Here is a 26,838-nt window from a genome sequence, read left to right on the forward strand (position 1 = left end):
CCCAGAAGATTGGAAATTAGCAAATGTTGTGCCCATTTACAAGAAAGGTAGTAGGGAGGAATCGGGCAATTATAGGCCAGTAAGCCTGACATCAATAGTGGGGAAATCAATGGAAACCATACTTAAGGAGAGGATTGTGGAACATCTAAAATCCCATGGATTGAAAGATGAAAAACATCATGGGTTTACTTCAGGGAGATCATGTCAAACTAATCTCATTGATTTTTTTGATGGGGTGACTAAAATATTAGATGGAGGAGGTGCAATAGACATCGCTTATCTAGACTTCAGTAAGGCTTTTGATACTGTCCCACACAGAAGGCTTATCAATAAATTGCAGTCTTTGGGCTTGGACTCCCATATTGTTGAATGGATTAGGCAGTGGCTGAGGGACAGGCAACAGAGGGTTGTAGTCAATGGAGTATATACAGACCAAGGTCTTGTTACCAGTGGGGTACCTCAGGGATCTGTTCTGGGACCCATACTGTTTAATATCTTTATCAGCAAAATTGCAGAAAGCCTCGCTGGTAAGGTGTGTCTTTTTGCTGATGACACAAAGATTTGTAACAGGGTTGATGTTCCTGGAGATATACACCAAATGGAAAAGGATTCAGGAAAACTAGAGGAATGGTCAAAAATCTGGCAACTAAAATTTAATGTTGATAAGTGCAAGATAATGCACCTGGGGCGTAAAAACCCAAGAGCAGAATATAAAATCAGTGATACAGTCCTAACCTCAGTATCTGAGGAAAGGGATTTAGGGGTCATTATTTCAGAAGATTTAAAGGTAGGCAGACAATGTCATAGAGCAGCAGGAAATGCTAGCAGAATGCTTGGGTGTATAGGGAGAGGAATTACCAGTAGAAAGAGGGAGGTGCTCATGCCGCTCTACAGAGCACTAGTGAGACCTCATTTGGAGTATTATGCGCAGTACTGGAGACCATATCTCCAGAAGGATATTGATACTTTGGAGAAAGTTCAGAGAAGAGCTACTAAATTGGTACATGGATTGCAGGATAAAACTTACCAGGAAAGATTAAAGGACCTTAACATGTATAGCTTGGAAGAAAGATGAGACAGAGGGGATATGATAGAAACTTTTAAATACATAAAGGGAATCAACAAGGTAAAAGAGGAGAGAATATTTAAAAGAAGAAAAATTGCTACAAGAGGACATAGATTTAAATTAGAGGGGCAAAGGTTTAAAAGTAATATCAGGAAGTATTACTTTACTGAAAGAGTAGTGGATGCATGGAATAGCCTACCTGCAGAAGTGGTAGCTGCAAATATAGTGAAGGAGTTTAAGCATGCATGGGATAGGCATAAAGCCATCCTTCATATAAGATAGGGCCAGGGGCTATCCATAGTACTCAGTATATTGGGCAGACTAGATGGGCCAAATGGTTCTTATCTACCGACACATTCTATGTTTCTATGTTTCTATGAACATAAGGTTTTATTAGGGACCTGTGAAAACATTATGGATCTTCCAAGTCTGAGGAAGATCAAGACGGAAGGCAACAGGATTGATGACGGACAAGATCTTGTAAGGCTTAATAAACCTAGGACCCAACTTCCAGGAAGGAACCTTCAGTTTGATATTCTTTGTAGACAACCACACTAGATCCCCCACATTCAGGTCCGGACAAGGCACACGTCTCTTATGCGCCACACGCTTATATCTCTCACTCATCCTCTTTAGATTACCCTTAATCTTTTGCCAAATAAATGACAAAGACGAGGAAAATCTCTCCTCATCAGGTAAACCAGAAGACCCCTCTCCAGAGAATGTCCCAAACTGCGGATGAAACCCATATGCACCAAAAAATGGTGACTTATCAGAGGACTCCTGGCGACGGTTATTTAAAGCAAACTCAGCAAGGGACAAAAAAGAAACACCAATCCTCCTGATTCTCCGCCACAAAACAGCACAGATATGTCTCCAGATTCTGATTGACGCGTTCGGGCTGACCATTCGACTGCGGGTGAAAAGCAGAAGAGAACGACAACCGAACCCCCAAGCGAGAACAGAAGGCCTTCCAGAATCTAGAAACCAATTGCGTGCCCCTATCAGAAACGATGTCTGAAGGAATGCCATGCAATTTAACAATGTGATCAACAAACACTTGCGCCAGCGTCTTGCAATTGGGTAACCCAGGAAAGGGAATTAAATGCACCATTTTGCTAAAACGGTCCACTACTACCAGAATCACAGTAATGTCCATGGACTTCAGTAATGAAGTCCATGGACAGATGCATCCAAGGACAGGAAGGAATGGGTAACGGGAGGAGAGAACCCGATGGTCGTGAATGAGGGACCTTGGCACGAGCGCAGGTCTCGCAGGCTGCCACAAAACCCTCAACCGACTTACGAAGAGCCGGCCACCAGAATCTCCGAGCAATGAGATCCACTGTGGCTCTGCTCCCCGGGTGCCCAGCAAGGACAGTATCGTGGTGCTCGTTAAAAACCTTGTGTCGTAAAGCGAGAGGCACAAACAACCTCCCAGGAGGACAAAGATCAGGAGCCTCTGCCTGGGCTGCCTGAACCTCTGCCTCCAAATCAGGATAAAGAGCAGAGACGACCACCCCTTCAGCCAAAATGGGACCTGTGTCTTCAAAGTATCCCCCTCCCTGAAAACAACGTGACAGGGCATCTGCCTTCACATTTTTAACCCCAGGGTGGAACGTAACAACAAAATTAAACCTAGAAAAGAACAAAGACCATCTGGTCTGTCTCGGGTTCAGACGCTTGGCCGATTCCAAGTAAGCCAGATTCTTATGGTCTGTAAACACGGTAATAGGGTGTCTGGCTCCCTCTAACCAATGGCGCCATTCCTCAAAAGCTAATTTGATGGCCAACAACTCCCTATTTCCCACATCGTAAATTCTCTTTGCAGAGGAGAGTTTTCTTGAGAAAAAGGCACACGGTTGCCATTTAGCAGGAGAGGGACCCTGAGATAAGACCGCACCCACACCCACCTCAGAAGCGTCTACCTCAACAATAAAAGGTAGAGAGACATCAGGTTGTACCAAAATGGGAGCGGAAGCAAAGCTCTCTTTGATACTGGAAAAGGCTTTAAGCGCATCTACCGACCACAAATAAAAATCTACCCCCTTTTTAGTCATATCAGTGAGTGGCTTAACAACAGAGGAATAATTCAAAATGAACTTCCTGTAATAATTGGCAAAACCCAAAAACCGCATCAGTGCCTTCTGATTCTCAGGAAGCTCCCAATCAAGCACAGTGCAGACCTTCTCGGGGTCCATGCGAAAACCAGAAGCGGAGAGAAGAAATCCAAGAAATTGAATCTCCGGAGCCGCAAACACACATTTTTCCAGTTTAATGTACAATTTATTATCCCGCAGATTCAGCAAGACCTGGCGTAGGTGGTCCGGATGAGTCTTTAAATCAGGCGAAAAAAATCTAAATGTCATAAAGATACACCAGTACCAATTTCCCCATTAAACGATGAAAAATTATGTTCCTTCCATTCGTCCCTTTCCCTGACCCTGACTAAGTTGTATGCCCCTCTTAAATCCAACTTAGAAAAAACCTTAGCCCCAACAATCTGGTTAAACAGGTCCGGGATCAGAGGAAGCGGATATGGGTCAGGAACCGTGATACGGTTCATCTCCCTGAAATCCAGACATGGTCTTATAGAACCATCTTTTTTCTTTTAAAAAAAACTGTGGCAACAGGTGACTTCGAGGGTCGGATGAGTCCCTTTCTCAGGCTCCCAGAGATATAAATACGCATAGCGACTCTTTCAGGTTGGGAGAGATTGTATAAACGTGATTTTGGCAGTTTGGTGCCTGGGATGAGATTAATAGGGCAGTCGTACTCCCTGTGCGGGGGCAACTCCTAGACACCACTCTCGGAAAACACATCCGAAAATTCAGAGAGAAAAGATGGTACAGTCTTGGTAGAAATCTCTGAAAGAGACGCCGAGAGGAAATTCTCTCTGCAAAAGTCACTCCAATCATTTATTTGCCTCGCTTGCCAATCAATACTGGGGTTATTTTTAGTGAGCCTAGGTAGCCCCAACACTAGAGGAGTAGGTAATCCGCTTAAGACGAAACATGACATATCTTCAACATGAGCGTCACCCACAGTCAAAGGATATTGTGAACTATGCCCTTTAACGATATTTGAGAAAGTGTAGCGGAATCGATAGCAAAAACAGGTATATCCTTCTCCAAAGGGCATACCTGGAAACCATGCGTTATTGCTAATTGATTATCAATGAGATTGACAGCTGCTCCACTATCTACAAAAATCTCACAAACAATGTTTTTGCTGTCTAGCCCCACCCTGGCAGGTAGGAGAAAACGGGAACTACAAGTAAATGGCAAACCTTCAATTTCCGCATCAACCTTGCCAATAGTAGCAAATGGAAAATTTTTAGAGTTTTTTTTTCTTTTATTACCCTCAGAAAACTCCATGAATCTCCTAGAGGGGCAAACATTAGCCAAATGATTTATACCCCCACAACAGAAACAAACCCTCCTCTGAGAGCTGGATCCTCTACTATAAGAGGCAAGCAAACCCAGCTGCATGGCCTCCTCCTCAGAGGAGATTGAGAGAGACTGAGACCTCTGCGCACTGAATGAGACAGCCCCACTGTCCTTGGACTGAATATGACAGGAAGCTGTAGTCTCCTCTCTCTCTCTAAGACGCCTGTCAATACGAACAGCCAGAGACATGGCAGATTCTAACGAGGCTGGTCTCTCATGAAAAGCAAATAAATCTTTCAATCTTTCCGAAAGACCATGGCAAAATTGACTTCGGAGTGCAGCATCATTCCAACCAGTATCAGCTGCCCATCTCCGAAATTCTGAACAATATATCTCTGCGGACTGTTTACCCTGGCATAAAAGACGAAGTTTAGATTTAGCCAGAGCAATACGATCTGGGTCATCATATATCTGTCCCAGGGCTACAAAAAATTCATCCACCGATCGGAGGGGCCGAGCCCCGACCGGCAGTGGAAAGGCCCAAGACTGAGCGTTATCCCTGAGCAGCGAGATGATGATCCCCACCCTCTGCTCCTCATCACCAGAGGAATTGAGAAGTAGGCAAAAATTGAGTTTGCAAGCCTCTCTAAAGCGAACACAATTCTCACTAACCCCGGAGAACGTATCCGGAAGCGAGATCTTAGGCTCGGAACAAACTCCATGAACGCAAGCAGAACCGGTCACCTGAAACTGAGACACAGTTTTACAGAGATCTGCTACCTCCAGTGAAAGACCTTGCATGCGGTCAATCAAGGCTGAAACCGGATTCATGCTTAAGACGGTTATGGCGGTTTATAATGTCACGGATGGTGTTGCAGAAAACTGGAACTTATAAATAAACATCCGACTGGCTTGATCCCAAACTAAGGAGCATATGGGTGAGCCCTATAAAACCCCTAGAGCTCTCCCTGACTGCTATGCCCATGCAAAGGTCTTAATGGTAGACGATTGCATGCCCTCGTACCTTTTGCTATGTGACACCTGAAAACCTTATAATAGTGAGGGGACACAACCACCGGCTCCCTGCACTTAATATGGACGGAGTCAGGGTCTCCTACAATCAAGCCAGGAAGGAAACACAAATAAAGAAAACAGACTTATCTGAAGAATCAGGAGAGGCAGCCTCCAGCAGTGAACACAATCCAGGAAGAAGTATAAACCGCAAAGTGAGGCAGTATGGGAGGGAATATAAAGGGAGACAATCAGTGCAAATAGGTGACAGCTGGGAGAAGGAAAAGAGATGAGAAAATGAAACCAAAACAAAGAACATCATACAACAGGTAGAGAAGAACATCTGCCAGATCTTCTCACATAGATGGCGGTGACACAGCCATAAAGGACAATAACATTTTAGACAAATCACACAACTGTGCAACCTGTTTGAGAAGAGGACAGTTTTATACAGAAAGCCAACCTGAAGTATTATTGTCATATAGCAGAATTACATTAGAGTGAAGGCATGGAACTGCGTGAAATCTTAAAAACGAGAGAATTTTTATATACAGCTATTAATGCCACATTTATAGCAGAATTACATTTGGGTGGTGATGCCACTTGCCTCACTGAATGCCCGTTATAACAGTATACTGGAGGCTGGACAAGATATAGTACAATGATAGCACACTGGGCCATTTCCAGCCACTGTCCCAATCTGCCTCCCAGAAGTCCATAGAAAGGGCACAGTCATTTTCAAAAGGAGATAAATTTAAAGGGAGTCCATAAGAAACTTACCTGTCCGGGTTTCAGCGGTGCTGGAGCCATGCCCCCTGGTGACACGACAGCATCCTTAGCAATAGGATGCAATATTCTTTTTCTTCTTGCAGCTGGCGTGTGCTGGGGGATATTAGCAATGGGCTGAATGCTCAGCTGCTCTATTACTGTGCGCTAGTGTTTCTGACTAATGGAGCTCCGAGTAATGGACCTATCAGGTTCTGATCCAGGGACGTGATGCTCTATTTAAACCTGTTCCTGGCCATACACCAGTGCCAGTGATAATCTCTGACTCACTAGCTGTGTTCCCGGTTCCTTGCTTCTGTGCTTATTGGATTGCTTGTTCCTCTGACTCTTCTGACCACTTTCTGTATCTCGTTTAGTATTCCGTAGCTTGTCTGGTTCTGACCCATGTATGTACGACTCTGGTATTTTGTTTGTCTGTCTTGTTTGTTAGTGCATCTTTGCACTTAAATAGCGTAGGGACTGTCGGACCGTTGCGGTCTAGCTATATAGGGCTTCTACTGCACGTAGGTAGGGACAGCGGGCTGGGTTCTAGCCTAAGGACTCACTGTCCATGTTTGTCCCCACCTACTAACTGAGTCTGTCATGTAAATTTCACTAATATAGCTACCAGCAATGGCCATCAAAACATTGCAAAAGCATTATAACCATACCTTTATGTCATCTGGATGTGTTTTCATGTCCAGGAAAAGCACTTTTATTCTTATGAAAAACAGCCTCCAAGTTCCCATTGGGCAGGCTTTCCTGACAGGGCCTAAGTTGGCCACATTTCCCCGCTGTCTGCTATTCCCCTAACTTCCCAAGGCTGCCTCCCCCGACATCACAGTGATGCAGGGGAAGAAGCCTTGGGTGGGTGGGGAGAAGGCCTTTCTAGCAACACACTGATATTGATGCACTGAAATGTGCTGAACAGGAGCAAAATATCAACTAGTTTGTAAAAAATAAAGTGCAACTGCACAGAATATCCAGCAAAACGTATGCTGCTGGAGGTACTGTGCATATGCCTATAAAACACTAACTATTGATGGTGAGGTTTTATGAATAAAGATAAAAAGGCTAGCTACTCATGCACAGAATAAACATTTCTTTTTGGAGGCTCAGCAAGATTTTTGTGATTGCAGTGCATTACATGAACAGCTCTAGATGCCCTCACTGTAAGGTAAACACACAGAACAATGCCCCTATGTTCTCCTCCTCTACTGATAAAACCCTGACATTTCTACCTATTAGTTCAATCTACCAAACTAAGTATGTCCCTATACTATCCCTGCAATACCCTAAGATGGCTGCTTGAGTTTGTCATTGGGGTCTGCCGAGTCAGACAGACTCATGTGACACAAGTTCACAATGGCATCTGTGCTTCAGACATACCGCAGAGCCTGATGGGACAATATCTATCCAGCCACATGATAGGCTGTCTGCAAAGCCCGCCAGCCAGGGCTTCTCCCAGTCATGTGATCTGTCTTCCCCATCTTCCCCGCTCTATTTCTCTTGCATTTTAGCAGTAAAATGCCAATCACTGTTTTGGTCATTCCTAAAAAGCAAATTGCCTAAACTAGGGATTTGTTTGGCAGAAGAATTTTTGTGAAATTTATATAGAATATTTTACAATCCATTCCATCTTCACTACTTTTAAAAAACCTGCTATGGAGAATGATAAAAATATGGATTCCTCTATATGATATTTATATTAAACACCTGGAGAAAAGGAAACTAACAAAATGGCACCTTCCAAAATATGACCGATCTACCCGACATACAGATGTAGCCAATGTTATCTTGACTGGCTTAACGTGTGAATGCAACAAAATGATATTACAGTGATCTTGTTACAGTGACCCTCCTGGCATGCCTGGAGCCAGGATAATGTTGGCTACATCTGAACACATCTTGTTTTGCAATAGAGCTCAAAATGAATGTTGTCTGATCGGTGCTAATGCCCATCTTGTAGATTTGTACTTTCATGTGAAATTGTCCCTACTCACCAGTCTGGTTGGAGATTTCGCCTTCTGCACAGGGGGCACAGTAGTAGCAGCATTTCTGTTTTCCTTCCAGTAGGACTTTCCGGTATCCATGGAGGCAACTCTCACTACAGATAGAGCGCGGTGTCTGGAAAAGTCATATACACATGTACATATACGTATTTAATGCTTGCCTTTTGAGACATAAAGGTGTTCTCCCTTTTATAATATATATACTCCAGATATTGGGACCTGTAGAGGAATCCATACTCATCCAGTCCCCGCTACTCAATTATGGCCCCCTGACATCCAAGCTGTCTACACTGCACTTCTGTTCCCAGCCAATTTCTGGTCTCAACAGTGATATGTCCCAAAGTGGCACATCACTGCTGGGTGATGTACTGCTTGGAGATATGTCACCTTTGAGGCCACTCAGTGGAAGCAGAGGATAAAGTGAAACTGCCCATGCAGGAAGTTGACATATAGAGACCAGAAGTCCAATGAAGAGCCCTGGAGCGAGGGAGTCAGAACAGTCATGGTAACCAATCGGAGCCCCAGCGACTAAACTGGGACTCTGATCAGAACTGCCGCTCCGCTGCCACCAATGATGGGAGGGAGTTGGGGTTGTTAACCAATGACTTTAATTGGGGGGGGGGGGGAGGCCGCACTTGACACCAATGATTTTAATAGGGGGTGGGAGGGCCGCACTTGTTACCAATGATTTTAATAGGGGGTGGGAGGGCCGCACTTGTTACCAATGATTTTAATAGGGGGTGGGGGGCCACACTAGCCACCAATGAATTTAATAGGGAGGGGGGGCCTGCAATGGCCACCAATAATTTTAATACTGAGGAGGGAGGGTGGTTTGGCCCCCTGCTGCATGGCAGGACCTGATCTCTTACAGGGGGCTGTGACCCGCACAATTAACCCCTCAGGTGTGGCACCTGAGGGGTTAATTGTGCGGATCACAGCCCCCTGTAAGATAACAGGTGCTGCCAGGCAGCAGGGGGCCGTTATGTCCACAGTTCTCAGTATATTCTAACTAGGGATGAGTGAACCCGAACTGTATAGTAGAATTCCGGGTTTGGGTTCGGTGTTCGTCGCTTTTTTGGCGCTTTTTGAAAGGCTGCAAAGCAGCCAATCAACAAGCATCATACTACTTGCCCCAAGAGGCCGTCACAGCCATGCCTACTATTGGCATGGCTGTGATTGGCCAGTGCAGCATGTGACCCAGCCTCTATTTAAGCTGGAGTCACGTAGCGCCGCACGTCACTCTGCTCTGATCAGTGTAAGGAGAGGATGCAGCTGATGCTGTTAGAGCGAGATTAGGCAGCGATTAACTCAGCAAAAACACTTAATGAAGTGATCGATCTACACCTGTGGATCATTGAACTGCTGCTATTTAATTGATCACTGTTTTTAGGCTGCCCGTTTTTATGTCACTTTTTTCTGGGGTGATCGGCGGCCATTATGTGTCTTGTGGTGCGCCAGCACAAGCTGCCACCAAGTCCATTTAACCATCAATAGTGTGGTTATTTTTTGCTCTATCCTACATCAGGGGCTTGGCTGCTATTTTATTGAGGGGTGAAATACAATTGCCAAAATAGCAGTACCCTAAATCTGGTGTTTTAGCTGTGGCTAGCCAATTGCAATACTGTCTGCTGTCTGGCAAAGGATATATTTTTGTTCTGGCTTGAAATACAATTCCCAACTTAGCAATTCTCTAAATCAGTGGTTTCTGCTGTATCAGTCCTACTTAAAATCTATCCATAAAAGGGTATATTAGTTTGAAGGTGCGGATAGTGTCATTCTCAATAACTTCACACGCTACCGTGCATTTCCAAGTCTAATTCTGTCCGTAAACGTATACCTGTCACCCAGCGGCGCCTAAATAATAGGCCTGACTGCTGTGCCTGTATTAGTGTAATACGGTACCTAAATAGATAGCCAGATCGTGTTAGGCGTCTGTAAGAAAGGCCTGAATTTGAATTCAATACATTGGGCCAAATAATATTTTTCTTATTGTGGTGAACGGTAACAATGAGGAAAACATCTAGAAAGGGACGCGGACGCGGACATGGTCGTGGTGGTGTTAGTGGACCCTCTGGTGCTGGGAGAGGACGTGGCCGTTCTGCCACAGCCACACGTCCTAGTGAACCAACTACCTCAGGTCCCAGTAGCCGCCAGAATTTACAGCGATATTTGGTGGGGCCCAATGCCGTTCTAAGGATGGTAAGGCCTGAGCAGGTACAGACATTAGTCATTTGGGTGGCCGACAGTGGATCCAGCACGTTCACATTATCTACCACCCAGTCTTCTGCAGAAAGCGCACAGATGGCGCCTGAAATGCAAGCCCATCAGTCTGTCACATCACCCCCATGCATATCAGGGAAACTGTCTGAGCCTCAAGTTATGCAGCAGTCTCTTATGCTGTTTGAAGACTCTGCTGGCAGGGTTTCCCAAGGGCATCCACCTAGCCCTTCCCCAGCGGTGGAAGACATAGAATGCACTGACGCACATCCACTTATGTTTCCTGATGATGAGGACATTGTAATACCACCTCAGCACGTCTCTGATGATGACGAAACACAGGTGCCAACTGCTGCGTCTTTCTGCAGTGTGCAGACTGAACAGGAGGTCAGGGAGGAAGACAGGGTGGAATACGATGCAGGGGACGATGAGATCCTAGACCCCACATGGAAAGAAGGTCGTGCCACTGACTTTCACAGTTCGGAGGAAGAGGCAGTGGTGAGACCGAGCCAACAGCGTAGCAAAAGAGGGAGCAGTGGGCAAAAGCAGAACACCCGCCGCCAAGAGACTCCGCCTGCTACTTACCGCCGCCATCTGGGACCAAGCAACCCAAAGGCAGCTTCAAGGAGTTCCCTGGCATGGCACTTCTTCAAACAATGTGCTGACGACAAGACCCAAGTGGTTTGCACGCTGTGCCATCAGAGCCTGAAGCGAGGCATTAACGTTCTGAACCTTAGCATAACCTGCATGACCAGGCACCAGCATGCAAAGCATGAACTGCAGTGGAGTAAACACCTTAAAAACAAGGAACTCACTCAGGCTCCCCCTGCTACCTCTTCTGCTGTTGCCGCCTTGGCCTCTTCCTCCGCCTCTGGAGGAACGTTGGCACCTGCCGCCCAGCAAACAGGGGATGTACCACCAACACCACCACCTCCGTCACCAAGCATCTCACACGGCAGTGTTCAGCTCTCCATCTCAAAAACATTTGAGAGAAAGCGTAAATTCCCACCTAGCCACCCTCGATCCCTGGCCCTGAATGCCAGCATTTCTAAACGACTGTTTAGACTCTAAACGGCCTATGAAATGCTATCATTCAGGCTGGTGGACACAGACAGCTTCAAACAGCTCATGTCGCTTGCTGTCCCACAGTATGTTGTTCCCAGCCGCCACTACTTCTCCAAGAGAGCCGTGCCTTCCCTGCACAACCAAGTATCCGATAAAATAAAGTGTGCACTGCGCAACGCCATCTGTGGCAAGGTCCACCTAACCACAGATACGTGGACCAGTAAGCACGGCCAGGGACACAATATCTCCCTAACTGCAAACTGGGTAAATGTAGTGGCGGCTGGGCCCCAGGCGGAGAGCTGTTTGGTGCATGTCCTTCCGCCGTCAAGGATCGCAGGGCAACATTCTTTGCCTCCTGTTGCCTCCTCCTCCTTCTCGGCTTCCTCCTACTCTTCTTCCACCTGCTTCACCACCAACTTCAGCACAGCCCGGGGTAAACGTCAGCAGGCCATTCTGAAACTCATATGTTTGGGGGACAGGCCCCACACCGCACAGGAGTTGTGGCGGGGTATAGAACAACAGACCGACGAGTGGTTGCTGCCGGTGAGCCTCAAGCCCGGCCTGGTGGTGTGCGATAATGGGCGAAATCTCGTTGCAGCTCTGGGACTAGCCGGTTTGACGCACATCCCTTGCCTGGCGCATGTGCTGAATTTGGTGGTGCAGAAGTTCATTCACAACTACCCCGACATGTCAGAGCTGCTGCATAAAGTGCGGGCCGTCTGTTCGCGCTTCCGGCGTTCACATCCTGCCGCTGCTCGCCTGTCTGCGCTACAGCGTAACTTCGGCCTTCCCGCTCACCGCCTCATATGCGACGTGCCCACCAGGTGGAACTCCACCTTGCACATGCTGGACAGACTGTGCGAGCAGCAGCAGGCCATAGTGGAGTTTCAGCTGCAGCACGCACGGGTCAGTCGCACTGCGGAACAGCACCACTTCACCACCAATGACTGGGCCTCCATGCGAGACCTGTGTGCCCTGTTGCGCTGTTTCGAGTACTCCACCAACATGGCCAGTGGCGATGACGCCGTTATCAGCGTTACAATACCACTTCTATGTCTCCTTGAGAAAACACTTAGGGCGATGATGGAAGAGGAGGTGGCCCAGGAGGAGGAGGAGGAGGAGGAAGAGGGGTCATTTTTAGCACTTTCAGGCCAGTCTCTTCGAAGTGACTCAGAGGGAGGTTTTTGCAACAGCAGAGGCCAGGTACAAATGTGGCCAGCCAGGGCCCACTACTGGAGGACGAGGAAGACGAGGATGAGGAGGAGGTGGAGGAGGATGAAAGCATGTTCACAGCGGGGGGCACCCAACGCAGCTCGGGCCCATCACTGGTGCGTGGCTGGGGGGAAACGCAGGACGATGACGATACGCCTCCCACAGAGGACAGCTTGTCCTTACCTCTGGGCAGCCTGGCACACATGAGCGACTACATGCTGCAGTGCCTGCGCAACGACAGCAGAGTTGCCCACATTTTAACGTGTGCGGACTACTGGGTTGCCACCCTGCTGGATCCACGGTACAAAGACAATGTGCCCACCTTACTTCCTGCACTGGAGCGTGATAGGAAGATGCGCGAGTACAAGTGCACATTGGTAGACGCGCTACTGAGAGCATTCCCAAATGTCACAGGGGAACAAGTGGAAGCCCAAGGCGAAGGCAGAGGAGGAGCAAGAGGTCGCCAACGCAGCTGTGTCACGGCCAGCTCCTCTGAGGGCAGGGTTAGCATGGCAGAGATGTGGAAAAGTTTTGTCACCACGCCACAGCTAACTGCACCACCACCTGGTACGGAACGTGTTCGCAGGAGGCAACAATTCACTAACATGGTGGAACAGTACGTGTGCACACCCCTCCACGTACTGACTGATGGTTCGGCCCCATTCAACTTCTGGGTCTCCAAATTGTTCACGTGGCCAGAGCTAGCCTTTTATGCCTTGGAGGAGCTGACCTGCCTGGCGGCCAGCGTTTTGTCTGAACGTGTATTTTGCACAGCAGGTAGCGTCATTACAGACAAACGCAGCCGCCTGTCCACAGCCAATGTGGACAAGCTGACGTTCATAAAAATGAACCAGGCATGGATCCCACAGGACCTGTTCATTACTTGTGCAGATTAGACATTTATAACTACCTCCCCTTAACCATATATTATTGTACTCCAGGGCACTTCCTCATTTAATCCTATTTTTATTTTCATTTTACCATTTTATTGCGGAGCAACCCAAAGTTGAATGAACCTCTCCTCTATCTGGGTGCCGGGGCCTAAAAATATATGACAGTGGCCTGTTCCAGTGTTGGGTGACGTGAATCATGATTCTCTGCTATGACATGAAGCCTGAATCTCTGCTATGGGACCTCTCTCCTCTGTCTGGGTGCCGTGTCCTAAATATATGACAATGGACTGTTCCAGTTTTGGCTGACGTGAAGCCTGATTCTCTGCTATGACATGAAGCCTGAATATCTGCTATGGGACCTCTCTCCTCTGTCTGGGTGCCGGGGCCTAAATATCTGACAATGGACTGTTCCAGTTTTGTGTGACGTGAAGCCTGATTCTCTGCTATGACATGAAGACTGATTCTCTGCTGACATGAAGCCTGAATCTCTGCTATGGGACGTCTCTTCTCTGTCTGGGTGCCGGGGCCTAAATATATGACAATGAACTGTTCCAACTTTGGCTGACGTGAAGCCTGATTCTCTGCTATGACATGAAGACTGATTCTCTGCTGACATGAAGCCTGAATCTCTGTTATGGGACCTCTCTCCTCGGTCTGGGTGCCGGGGCCTAAATATCTGACAATGGACTGTTCTAGTTTTGGCTGACATGAAGCCTGAATATCTGTTATGGGACCTCTCTCCTCTGTCTGGGTGCCGGGCCTAAATATATGAAAATGGACTGTTCCAGTTTTGTGTGACGTGAAGCCTGATTCTCTGCTATGACATGAAGACTGATTCTCTGCTGACATAAAGCCTGAATCTCTGCTATGGGACCTATCCCCTCTGTCTGGGTGCTGGGGCCTAAATATATGACAATGGACTGTTCCAGTTTTGGCTGACGTAAAGCCTGATTTTCTGCTATGACATGAAGACTGATTCTGTGCTGACATGAAGCCTGAATTTCTGTTATGGGACCTCTCTCCTCTGTCTGGGTCCCAGGGCCTAAATATCTGACAATGGACTGTTCCAGTTTTAGCTGACATGAAGCCTGATTCTCTGCTGACATGAAGCCTGAATCTCTGTTATGGGACCTCTCTCCTCTGTCTGGGTCCCAGGGCCTAAATATCTGGCAATGGACTGTTCCAGTTTTGGCTGACATGAAGCCTGATTCTCTGCTGACATGAAGCCTGAATCTCTGTTATGGGACCTCTCTCCTCTGTCTGGGTGCCGGGGCCTAAATATTTGACAATGGACTGTTCCAGTTTTGTGTGACGTGAAGCCTGATTCTCTGCTATGACATGAAGACTGATTCTGTGCTGACATGAAGCCTGAATATCTGTTATGGGACCTCTCTCCTCTGTCTGGGTCCCAGGGCCTAAATATCTGACAATGGACTGTTCCAGTTTTGTATGACGTGAAGCCAGATTCTCTGCTATGACAGGAACACTGATTCTCTGCTGACATGAAGCCTGAATCTCTGCTATGGGACCTCTCTCCTCTGTCTGGGTGCCGGGTTCTAAATATATGACAATGGACTGTTCCAGTTTTGGCTGACGTGAAGCCTGATTCTCTGCTATGACATGAAAAATGATTCTCTGCTGACATGAAGCCCGATTCTCTGTTATGGGACCTCTTTCCTCTGTCTGGGTGCCGGGGCCTAAATATCTGACAATGGACTGTTCTAGTTTTGTGTGACGTGAAGCCTAATGTCACGGAAGGTGTACAGGAAACAAGACAATGCAAAATGAATATATGACTCACTGGATCCGAAACTAAGGAACAAACAGGTAGACCCCTGCATCAGACCTGGCTCTCTCCCTTACTGCTCAGCCTATGCGATAATCCCAATAGTGGATGATCGCATATCCTCGTACCTCGACTATATAACACCTGAGCACCCTACAATAGTGAAGGGACACGATCACTGGCTCCCTACACTAGACACGGAGGGAGTCAGGGTTACCTGGGATCCAGCAAACAGAAAATGACAAATGAATGTACAACACTTAACTTGTAGAAGAACTGGGAAATAGGATCAGCATGCACACACACTCCAGGAAGCTGTATAAACCGCACACTAATGCATTATAAGGAGGAATTTAAAGGGATGCAATCAGTCCAACTACATGATAGCTGAGAGAGGCTAAAGAGATGAGGAACTGAAAACCAAAAACAAAGAAAACTCAAGGAGGAGGTTCTGAAAGGCTTCTGTCAGAGCTTCTCAGCTGTCTGGTTGTGACAGTACCCCTCCCTCTACGAGTGGACTCCGGACACTCAGAGCCCACCTTCTCAGGATGGGACCTATGGAAAGCCCTGATGAGACGAGTGGCCTTAATGTCCGTCACTGGGACCCACATCCTCTCCTCAGGACCATAACCCTCCCAATGAACGAGGTACTGGAGAGAACCGCGGACAAGACGAGAATCCACAATCCTAGAGACCTAAAATTCAAGATTCCCATCAACCATAATCGGAGGAGGAGGCAAAGGTGAGGGTACAAAGAGGTTGAACATAAGGTTTCAATAAGGACTTATGAAAAACATTATGGATCTTCCAAGTCTGAGGAAGATCAAGACGGTAGGCAACAGGATTGATGACAGACAAGATTTTGTAAGGCCCAATAAACCTAAGACCCAACTTCCAGGAGGGAACCTTCAATTTTATATTCTTGGTAGACAACCACACCAGATCACCAACATTCAGGTCCGGACCAGGCACACGTCTCTTATCTGCCACACGCTTATATCTCTCACTCATGCTCTTTAGATTATCCTGAATCTTTTGCCAAATAGATGACAAAGACGAGGAGAATCTGTCCTCATCAGGTAAACCAGAAAACCCCTCTCCCGAGAAAGTCCCAAACTGCGGATGAAACCCATATGCACCAAAAAATGGTGACTTATCAGAGGACTCCTGACGACGGTTATTTAAAGCAAACTCAGCAAGGGACAAAAAAGAGCACACATCCTCCTGATTCTCCGCCACAAAACAGTGCAGATATGTCTCCAGATTCTGATTGATGCGCTCTGTCTGGCCATTCGACTGCGGGTGGAAAGCAGAAGAGAATGACAACCGAACCCCCGAGCGAGAACAGAAAGCCTTCCAGAATCTGGAAACAAACTGCGTGCCCCCATCAGAGACTATGTCTGAAGGAATACCATGCAATTTGACAATGTGATCAATAAATGCCTGCGCCAGCGTGCTAGCCTGTTCCAGTGTTGGGTGACGTGAAGCATGATTCTCTGCTATGACATGAAGCCTGAATCTCTGTTTTGGGACCTCTCTCCTCTATCTGGGTACCGGGTCCTAAATATATGACAATGGACTGTTCCAGTTTTGGCTGACGTGAAGCCTGATTCTCTGCTATGACATGAAGACTGATTCTCTGCTGATATGAAGCCTGAATCTCTGTTATAGGACCTCTCTCCTCTGTCTGGGTGTCGGGGCCTAAATATCTGACAATGGACTGTTCTAGTTTTGGCTGACATGAAGCCTGATTCTCTGCTGACATGAAGCCTGATTCTCTGTTATGGAACCTCTCTCCTCTGTCTGGTTGCCGGGGCCTAAATATCTGACAATGGACTGTTCCAGTTTTGTGTGACGTGAAGCCTGATTCTCGGCTATGACATGAAGACTGATTCTCTGCTGACATGAAGCCTGAATCTCTGCTATGGGACCTCTCTCCTCTGTCTGGGTGCCGGGGCCTAAATATATGACAATGGACTGTACCAGTTTTGACTAACATGAAGCCTGATTCTCTGCTGACATGAAGCCTGATTCTCTGTTATGGGACCTCTCTCCTCTGTCTGGGTGCCGGGGCCAAAATATCTGACAATGGACTGTTCCAGTTTTGGCTGACATGAAGCCTAATTCTCTGCTGACAGGAACCCTGAATCTCTGTTATGGGACCTCTCTCCTCTGTCTGTGAGCCGGGGCCTAATTTATCTGACAATGGACTGCTCCAGTTTTGTGTGACGTGAAGCCTGATTCTCTGCTATGACATGAAGATTGATTCTCTGCTGACATGAAGAAGCCTGAATCTCTGCTATGGGACCTCTCTCCTCTGTCTGGGTGTCGGGGCCTAAATATCTAACAATGGACTGTTACAGTTTTGTGTGACGTGAAGCCTGGTTCTCTGCTATGACATGAAGATTGATTCTCTGCTGACATGAAGCCTGAATCTCTGGTATGGGACCTCTCTCCTCTGTTTGGGTGTCGGGGCCTAAATATATGACAATGGACTGTTCCAGTTTTGGCTGACGTGAAGCCTGATTCTCTGCTATGACATGAAGACTGATTCTCTGCTGATATGAAGCCTGAATCTCTGTTATGGGACCTCTCTCCTCTGTCTGGGTTATCGGGGCCTAAATATCTGACAATGGACTGTTCTAGTTTTGGCTGACATGAAGCCTGATTCTCTGTTATGGAACCTCTCTCCTCTGTCTGGGTGCCGGGGCCTAAATATATGACAATGGACTGTTCCAGTTTTGGCTGACGTGAAGCCTGATTCTACAGGGAGTGCAGAATTATTAGTCAAGTGTTATTTTTGAGGATTAATTTTATTATTGAACAACAACCATGTTCTTAATGAACCCAAAAAACTCATTAATATCAAAGCCAATATTTTTGGAAGTAGTTTTTAGTTTGTTTTTAGTTTTAGCTATTTTAGGGGGATATCTGTGTGTGCAGGTGACTATTACTGTACATAATTATTAGGCAACTTAACAAAAAACAAATATATACCCATTTCAATTATTTATTTTTACCAGTGAAACCAATATAACATCTCAACATTCACAAATATACATTTCTGACATTCAAAAACAAAACAAAAACAAATCAGTGACCAATATAGCCACCTTTCTTTGCAAGGACACTCAAAAGCCTGCCATCCATGGATTCTGTCAGTGTTTTGATCTGTTCACCATCAACATTGCGTGCAGCAGCAACCACAGCCTCCCAGACACTGTTCAGAGAGGTGTACTGTTTTCCCTCCTTGTAAATCTCACATTTGATGATGGACCACAGGTTCTCAATGGGGTTCAGATCAAGTGAACAAGGAGGCCATGTCATTAGATTTTCTTCTTTTATACCCTTTCTTGCCAGCCACGCTGTGGAGTACTTAGATGCGTGTGATGGAGCATTGTCCTGCATGAAAATCATGTTTTTCTTGAAGGATGCAGACTTCTACCTGTACCACTGCTTGAAGAAGGTGTCTTCCAGAAACTGGCAGTAGGACTGGGAGTTGAGCTTGACTCCATCCTCAACCCAAAAAGGCCCCACAAGCTAAATTTTGATGATACCAGCCCAAACCAGTACTCCACCTCCACCTTGCTGGCGTCTGAGTCGGACTGGAGCTCTCTGCCCTTTACCAATCCAGCCATCTGGCCCATCAAGACTCACTCTCATTTCATCAGTCCATAAAACCTTAGAAAAATCAGTCTTGAGATATTTCTTGGCCCAGTCTTGACGTTTCAGCTTGTGTGTCTTGTTCAGTGGTGGTCGTCTTTCAGCCTTTCTTACCTTGGCCTTGTCTCTGAGTATTGCACACCTTGTGCTTTTGGGCACTCCAGTGATGTTGCAGCTCTGAAATATGGCCAAACTGGTGGCAAGTGGCATCTTGGCAGCTGCACGCTTGACTTTTCTCAGTTCATGGGCAGTTATTTTGCGCCTTGGTTTTTCCACACGCTTCTTGCAACCCTGTTGACTATTTTGAATGAAACGCTTGATTGTTCGATGATCACGCTTCAGAAGCTTTGCAATTTTAAGAGTGCTGCATCCCTCTGCAAGATATCTCCCTATTTTTGACTTTTCTAAGCCTGTCAAGTCCTTCTTTTGACCCATTTTGCCAAAGGAAAGGAAGTTGCCTAATAATTATGCACACCTGATATAGGGTGTTGATGTCATTATACCACACCCCTTCTCTTTACAGAGATGCACATCACCTAATATGCTTAATTGGTAGTAGGCTTTCGAGCCTATACAGCTTGGAGTAAGACAACATGCATAAAGAGGATGATGTGGTCAAAATACTCATTTGCCTAATAATTCTGCACGTAGTGTATGCTATGACATGAAGACTGATTCTCTGCTGACATGAAGCCTGAATCTCTGTTACGGGACCTCTCTCCTCTGTCTGGGTGCTGGGGCTTAAATATATGACAATGGACTGTTCCAGTTTTGGCTGACGTGAAGCCTGATTCTCTGCTATGACATGAAGACTGATTCTCTGCTGACATGAAGCCTGAATCTCTGTTATGGGACCTCTTTCCTCTGTCTGAGTGCCGGGGCCTAAATATCTGACAATGGACTGTTCCAGTTATGACTGACATAAAACCTGATTCTCTACTATGACATGAAGACTGATTCTCTGCTGACATGAAGTCTGATTCTCTGTTATGGGACCTCTCTCCTCTGTCTGGGTGTCGGGGCCTAAATATCTGACAATAGACTGTTCCAGTTTTGGCTGACGTGAAGCCTGATTCTCTGCTATGACATGAAGACTGATTCTCTGCTGACATGAAGCCTGAATCTCTGTTATGGGACCTCTCTCCTCTGTCTGGGTGCCGGGGCCTAAATATCTGACAATGGACTGTTCCAGTTTTGACTGACATGAAGCCTTATTCTCTGCTGTGACATGAAGACTGATTCTCTGCTGACATGAAGCCTGAATCTCTGCTATGGGACCTCTCTTTTCTGTCTGGCAGCCGGGGCCTAAATATATGACAATGGACTGTTCCAGTTTTGGCTGACATGAAGCCTGATTCTCTGCTGACATGAAGCCTGAATCTCTGTTATGGGACCTCTCTCCTCTGTCTGGGTGTCGGGGCCTAAATATCTGACAATGGACTGTTCCAGTTTTGGGTGACGTGCAGCCTGATTCTCTGCTATGACATGAATACTGATTCTCTGCTCACATGAAGCCTGAATCTCTGTTATGGGACCTCTCTCCTCTGTCTGGGTGCCGGGGCCTAAATATCTGACAATGGACTGTTCCAGTTTTGGCTGAAGTGAAGCCTGATTCTCTGCTATGACATGAAGACTGATTCTCTGCTGACATGAAGCCTGAATCTCTGTTATGGGACCTCTCTCCTCTGTCTGGGTGTCGGGGCCTAAATATCTGACAATGGACTGTTCCCAGTTTTGACTGACGTGAAGCCTGATTCTCTGCTATGACATTAAGACTGATTCTCTGCTGACATGAAGTCTGATTTCTCTGTTATAGGACCTCTCTCCTCTGTCTGGGTGCCGGGGCCTAAATATCTGACAATGGACTGTTCCAGTTTTGTGTGACGTGAAGCCTGATTCTCTGCTATGACATGAAGACTGATTCTCTGCTGACATGAAGCCTGAATCTCTGTTATGGGACCTCTCTCCTCTGTCTGGGTGCCGGGGCCTAAATATATGACAATGGACTGTTCCAGTTTTGGCTGACGTGAAGCCTGATTCTCTGCTATGACATATAGCCTGCTTCTCTGCTGACATAAAGCCTGAATCTCTGTTATGGGATCTCTCTCCTCTGTCTGGATGCCGGGGCCTAAATATCTGACAATGGACTGTTCCAGTTTTGTGTGACATGAAGCCTGATTCTCTGCTATGACATAAAGACTGATTCTTTGCTGACATGAAGCCTGAATCTCTGTTATGGGACCTCTCTCCTCTGTCTGGGTGTCGGGGCTTAAATATATGACAATGGACTGTTCCAGTTTTGTGTGACGTAAAGCCTGATTCTCTGCTATGACATGAAGACTGATTCTTTGCTGACATAAAGCCTGAATTTCTGCTATGGGACCTCTCTCCTCTGTCTTGGTGCTGGGGCCTAAATATATGACAATGGACTGTTCCAGTTTTGGCTGACGTGAAGCCTGATTCTCTGCTATGACATGAAGACTGATTCGCTGCTGACATGAAGCCTGAATCTCTGTTATGGGACCTCTCTCCTCTGTCTGGGTGCCGGGGCCTAAATATATGAGAATGGACTGTTCCAGTTTTGGCTGACGTGAAGCCTGATTCTCTGCTATGACATGATGTCACGGACGGTGTACAGGAAACAAGACAAAGCAACATGCATATATAACTGAGTGGATCCAAAGCTAAGTAACCAAAAGGGAGACCCCTGCACAAGACCTGAGACTTTCCCTGGCTGCTCAGCCTATGCAAAGATCCCAGAGGTGGAAGGTTGCATATCCACGTACCTCGACTATATAACCCCTGAACACCCTACAATAGTGAGGGGACACGACCACCGGCTCCCTACACCAGACCCGGAGGGAGTCAGGGTCACCTGGGATACAGCACACAGAAAATAACAGATAAATGTTCAGCACTTAACTTTGTAGCAGACTGGAAAACAAGATCAGCATGCACACACACTCCAGGAAGTAGTATAAGCCGCTCAGTAATGCATTATGGGGCGGAATTTAAAGGGATGCAATCAGTCCAACTACATGACAGCTGAGAGAGGCTAACAAGATGAGGAACTGAACAGCACAACAAAGAGAACTCAAGGAGGAGGTTCTGAAAGGCCTCTGTCAGAGCTTATCAGCTGTCTGGTTGTGACAGTACCCCTCCCTCTACGAGTGGACTCCGGACACTAGAGCCCACCTTCTCAGGATGGGACCTATGGAAAGCCCGGATGAGACGAGAGGCCTTAATGTCCGTCACTGGGACCCACATCCTCTCCTCAGGACCATAACCCTCCCAATGAACAAGGTACTGAAGAGAACCGCGGACAAGACGAGAATCCACAATCCTAGAGACCTGAAATTCAAGATTCCCATCAACCATAATCGGAGGAGGAGGCAAAGGCGAGGGTACAATGGGTTGAACATAAGGTTTCAATAAGGACTTATGAAAAACATTATGGATCTTCCAAGTCTGAGGAAGATCAAGACGGTAGGCAACAGGATTGATGACAGACAGAGATTTTGTAAGGCCCAATAAACCTAGGACCCAACTTCCAGGAGGGAACCTTCAATTTGATATTCTTGGTAGACAACCACACCAGATCACCAACATTCAGGTCCGGACCAAGCACACGTCTCTTATCTGCCACACGCTTATATCTCTCACTCATGCTCTTTAGATTATCCTGAATCTTTTGCCAAATAGATGACAAAGACGAGGAGAATCTGTCCTCATCAGGTAAACCAGAAGACCCCTCTCCCGAGAAAGTCCCAAACTGCGGATGAAACCCATATGCACCAAAGAATGGTGACTTATCAGAGGACTCCTGACGACGGTTATTTAAAGCAAACTCAGCAAGGGACAAAAAAGAACACCAATCCTCTTGATTCTCCGCCACAAAACAGCGTAGATATGTCTCCAGATTCTGATTGATGCGCTCTGTCTGGCCATTCGACTGCGGGTGGAAAGCAGAAGAGAATGACAACCGAACCCCCAAGCGAGAACAGAAAGCCTTCCAGAATCTGGAAACAAACTGCGTGCCCCTATCAGAGACTATGTCTGAAGGAATACCGTGCAATTTGACAATGTGATCAATAAATGCCTGCTCCAGCGTTTTAACATTGGGCAAACCAGGAAAAGGGATGAAATGCACCATTTTGCTAAAACGGTCCACCACCACCAGAATCACAGTCTTCCCCGAGGAACGAGGCAGGTCCGTTATAAGTCCATGGACAGATGTGTCCAAGGACGGGAAGGAATGGGTAAGGGAAGGAGAGGACCTGATGGCCGTGAATGAGGGACTTTGGCACGAGCGCAAGTCTCGCAGGCTGCCACAAAACCCTCAACCGACTTACGAAGCGCAGGCCACCAGAATCTCCGAGCGATGAGATCCAGTGTGGCTCTTGCCCCCGGGTGCCCAGCAAGGACCGTATCGTGGTGTTCCTTAAAAATCTTGTGTCTTAAAGCTGAGAGGCACAAACAACCTCCCAGGAGGACAAAGATCAGGAGCCTCTGACTGGGCTGCCTGCACCTCTGCCTCCAATTCAGAAAAAGAGCAGAGACCACCACACCTTCAGCCAAAATGGGACCCGGGTCTTCAAAATTCCCGCCTCCCGGAAAACAACGTGACAGGGCATCTGCCTTCACATTCTTAACTCCAGGGCGGAACGTGACCACAAAATTAAACCTAGAAAAGAACAAAGACCATCTGGCCTGTCTCGGGTTCAGACGCTTGGCTGACTCCAAGTAGGCCAGATTTTTATGGTCAGTAAATACGGTAATAGGGTGTCTGGCTCCCTCTAGCCAATGGCGCCATTCCTCAAAAGCCAACTTGATGGCCAACAATTCCCTATCTCCCACATCGTAATTTCTCTCTGCGGAGGAGAGTTTTTTCGAGAAAAAGGCACACGGTCGCCATTTGGCAGGAGAGGAACCCTGAGACAAGACCGCCCCCAGACCCACCTCAGAAGCATCAACCTCAACTATGAAGGGTAAAGAAATATCAGGTTGCACCAAGATGGGAGCGGAAGCAAAACTCTCCTTGATATTAGAAAAAGCCTTACGCGCCTCTACTGACCAAGAAGAAAAATCTACCCCCTTTCTGGTCATATCAGTGAGTGGTTTAACAATAGAGGAATAATTCAAAATAAACTTCCTGTAATAATTGGCAAAGCCCAAAAACCGCATCAGTGCCTTCTGATTCTCAGGAAGCTCCCACTCAAGCACAGCGTGGACCTTCTCGGGGTTCATGCAAAAACCAGAAGCGGAGAGAAGAAACCCCAGAAATTGAATTTCTGTAACCGCAAACATACATTTTTCCAGTTTCGCATATCATTTATTCTCCCGCAGGATAAGCAAGACTTGACGTAAATGTTCCTTATGAGTTTTGAAATCAGGAGAAAAAATCAAAATGTCATCCAAATACACTAATACAAATTTTCCCATCAAATGATAAAAAATGCTGTTCACGAAATGCTGAAAAACGGCTGGGGCATTCATCAAACCAAAAGGCATAACCAAATTCTCAAAATGGCCCTCAGGGGTATTAAAGGCCGTTGTCACAACCAGACAGCTGAGAAGCTCTGACAGAGGCCTTTCAGAACCTCCCCCTTGAGTTTCTGTGTTGTGGTATTCAGCTCCTCCTCTCGTTAGTCTCTCTCAGCTGTCATGTGTTGGACTAATTGCTTCCCTTTAAATTGTTCCCCAGAAGGCTTTTCTGGGCGGCTTATATTTCTTCCTGGAGTATGTGTGCATGCCCATCTGGTCCTCCTCGCCTCTACAAAGTTAAGTGTTAACTGTTATCTGTTATTTTCTGTTTGTTGGATCCCAGGTGACCCTGATTCCCTCCGTGTCTGGTGTAGGGAGCCGGTGGTCGTGTCCCCTCACTATTGTAGGGTGCTCAGGGCTTATATAGTCAAGGTACGTGGATATGCATACCTCCACCATTCGGATCTATGCATAGGCTGAGCAGCCAGGGAAAGTGCCAGGTCTTCTACAGGGGTCTCCCTTTTGTTCCTTAGCTTTTGGATCCAGCGAGTCATTTATGCATGTTGTTTTGCATTGTTTCCTGTACACATTCCGTGACATTATAAGCCGCCAAAACCGTCTCAAGCATGGATCCGGTTTCACTTTTGGCTGAACGCCTTCAGGGTCTTTCATTGGAGGTAGCTGATCTCCGCAGGACTTTTTCTCAGCTTCAAGTGACCGGTTCAGCTGGCGTTCATGGAGTTTGTTCTGAGCCTAAGATCTCGCTCCCGGATACGTTTTCCGGGGGTAGTGAGAATTTTGTGCGTTTTAGAGAGGCTTGCAAACTCCATTTTCGCCTTCTTCCCCATTCTTCTGGTGATGAGGAACGGAGGGTGGGGATCATTATATCGCTGCTCAGGGGTAACGCTCAGTCCTGGGCCTTTTCGCTGCCGGAGGGGGCACGGCCCCTCCGTTCAGTGGAGGAATTCTTTTTAGCCCTGGGTCAGATATATGATGATCCGGATCGTATTGCTCTGGCGGAGTCTAGACTACGTCTCTTATGCCAGGGTAAACAATCCGCAGAAATATACTGCTCAGAATTTCGGAGATGGGCAGCTGATACTGGTTGGAATGATGCTGCACTCCGAAGTCAATTTTGCCATGGTCTTTCAGAGGGATTGAAAGATGCATTTGCCTTTCATGAAAGGCCTATTTCTTTGGACTCTGCTATGTCTCAGGCCGTTCGTATTGACAGGCGTCTTAGAGAGAGAGGAGAGATCTCTCCTTCCTGTCATACTCGGTCCCAGGACTGTGCAGCGGTCCCATTCTGTGCGCAGGGGTCTCAGTCGCTGTCAGCCCCTTCTGAGCAGGAGCCCATGCAGCTGGGGTTGATTGCTTCTGACAATAGAAGATTCAGCCCGCATGGGAGGGTTTGTTTTTGTTGTGGAGGTATTAATCATTTGGCAAATATTTGTCCCTCTAGGAGATTCAGGCAGTTCTCTGGGTATAATAAAGAAACAAAGAGGAAAAAATCTTTTAAAAATGTTCCGTCTGTTACTATTGGCAGGGTTGAGGCGGAAATTGAAGGTTTTCCGTTTGCTTGTAGTTCCCGTTTTGTCCTGCCGGCTAGGGTGGCGCTAGAGAGCAAGAACATTTTTTGTGAGATTTTTGTGGATAGTGGAGCAGCGGTCAATCTCATTGATAATCAATTTGCGATAACTCATGGTTTCCAGGTGCGCACTTTGGGAAAGGATATTCCTGTTTTTGCTATCGATTCCGCTCCACTTTCTCAGAAATCATTAAAGGGCATAGTTCACAATATCCGTTTAATTGTGAGTGATGCTCATGTTGAGGATGTGTCATGTTTCGTCCTTAGCGGTTTACCCACCCCTCTGGTGTTGGGGCTGCCCTGGCTCACTAAGCATAACCCCACCATTGATTGGCAAGCGAGGCAAATAAATGGTTGGAGTGACTTTTGCAGAGAGAATTGCCTCATGACATCTGTTTCTGAGGTTGCTACTAAGACTGTACCATCTTTTCTCTCTGAATTTTCGGATGTCTTCTCTGAGAGTGGAGTTCAGGATTTGCCCCCGCACAGGGAGTACGATTGCCCTATTAATCTCATCCCAGACGCCAAGCTGCCTAAATCTCGTTTATACAATCTTTCCCAACCTGAGAGGATCGCTATGCGTGCTTATATCTCTGAGAGTCTGAGAAAGGGACACATACGACCCTCGAAGTCACCTGTTGCCGCTGGTTTTTTCTTTGTCAAGAAAAAAGATGGTTCTTTAAGACC

At 46.8% G+C, this 26,838-nt stretch overlaps 1 protein-coding gene across 1 annotated transcript in view; it reads right to left on the reverse strand.

Annotated features, from left to right (window-relative positions):
• The window catches only part of LOC122935157 (vomeronasal type-2 receptor 26-like), a 127,212-nt gene that overhangs the window by 9,570 nt on the left and 90,804 nt on the right, over window positions 1-26,838 (reverse strand). The window contains exon 2 of the mRNA XM_044290922.1: window positions 8,235-8,358. Coding sequence (XP_044146857.1) covers window positions 8,235-8,358 — 124 coding nt within the window. The remainder of the gene's footprint in view (window positions 1-8,234; window positions 8,359-26,838) is intronic.

This window comes from Bufo gargarizans, chromosome 4, assembly GCF_014858855.1.
Source record: "Bufo gargarizans isolate SCDJY-AF-19 chromosome 4, ASM1485885v1, whole genome shotgun sequence".
In the NCBI taxonomy this organism is placed as follows: Eukaryota; Metazoa; Chordata; class Amphibia; order Anura; family Bufonidae; genus Bufo; species Bufo gargarizans.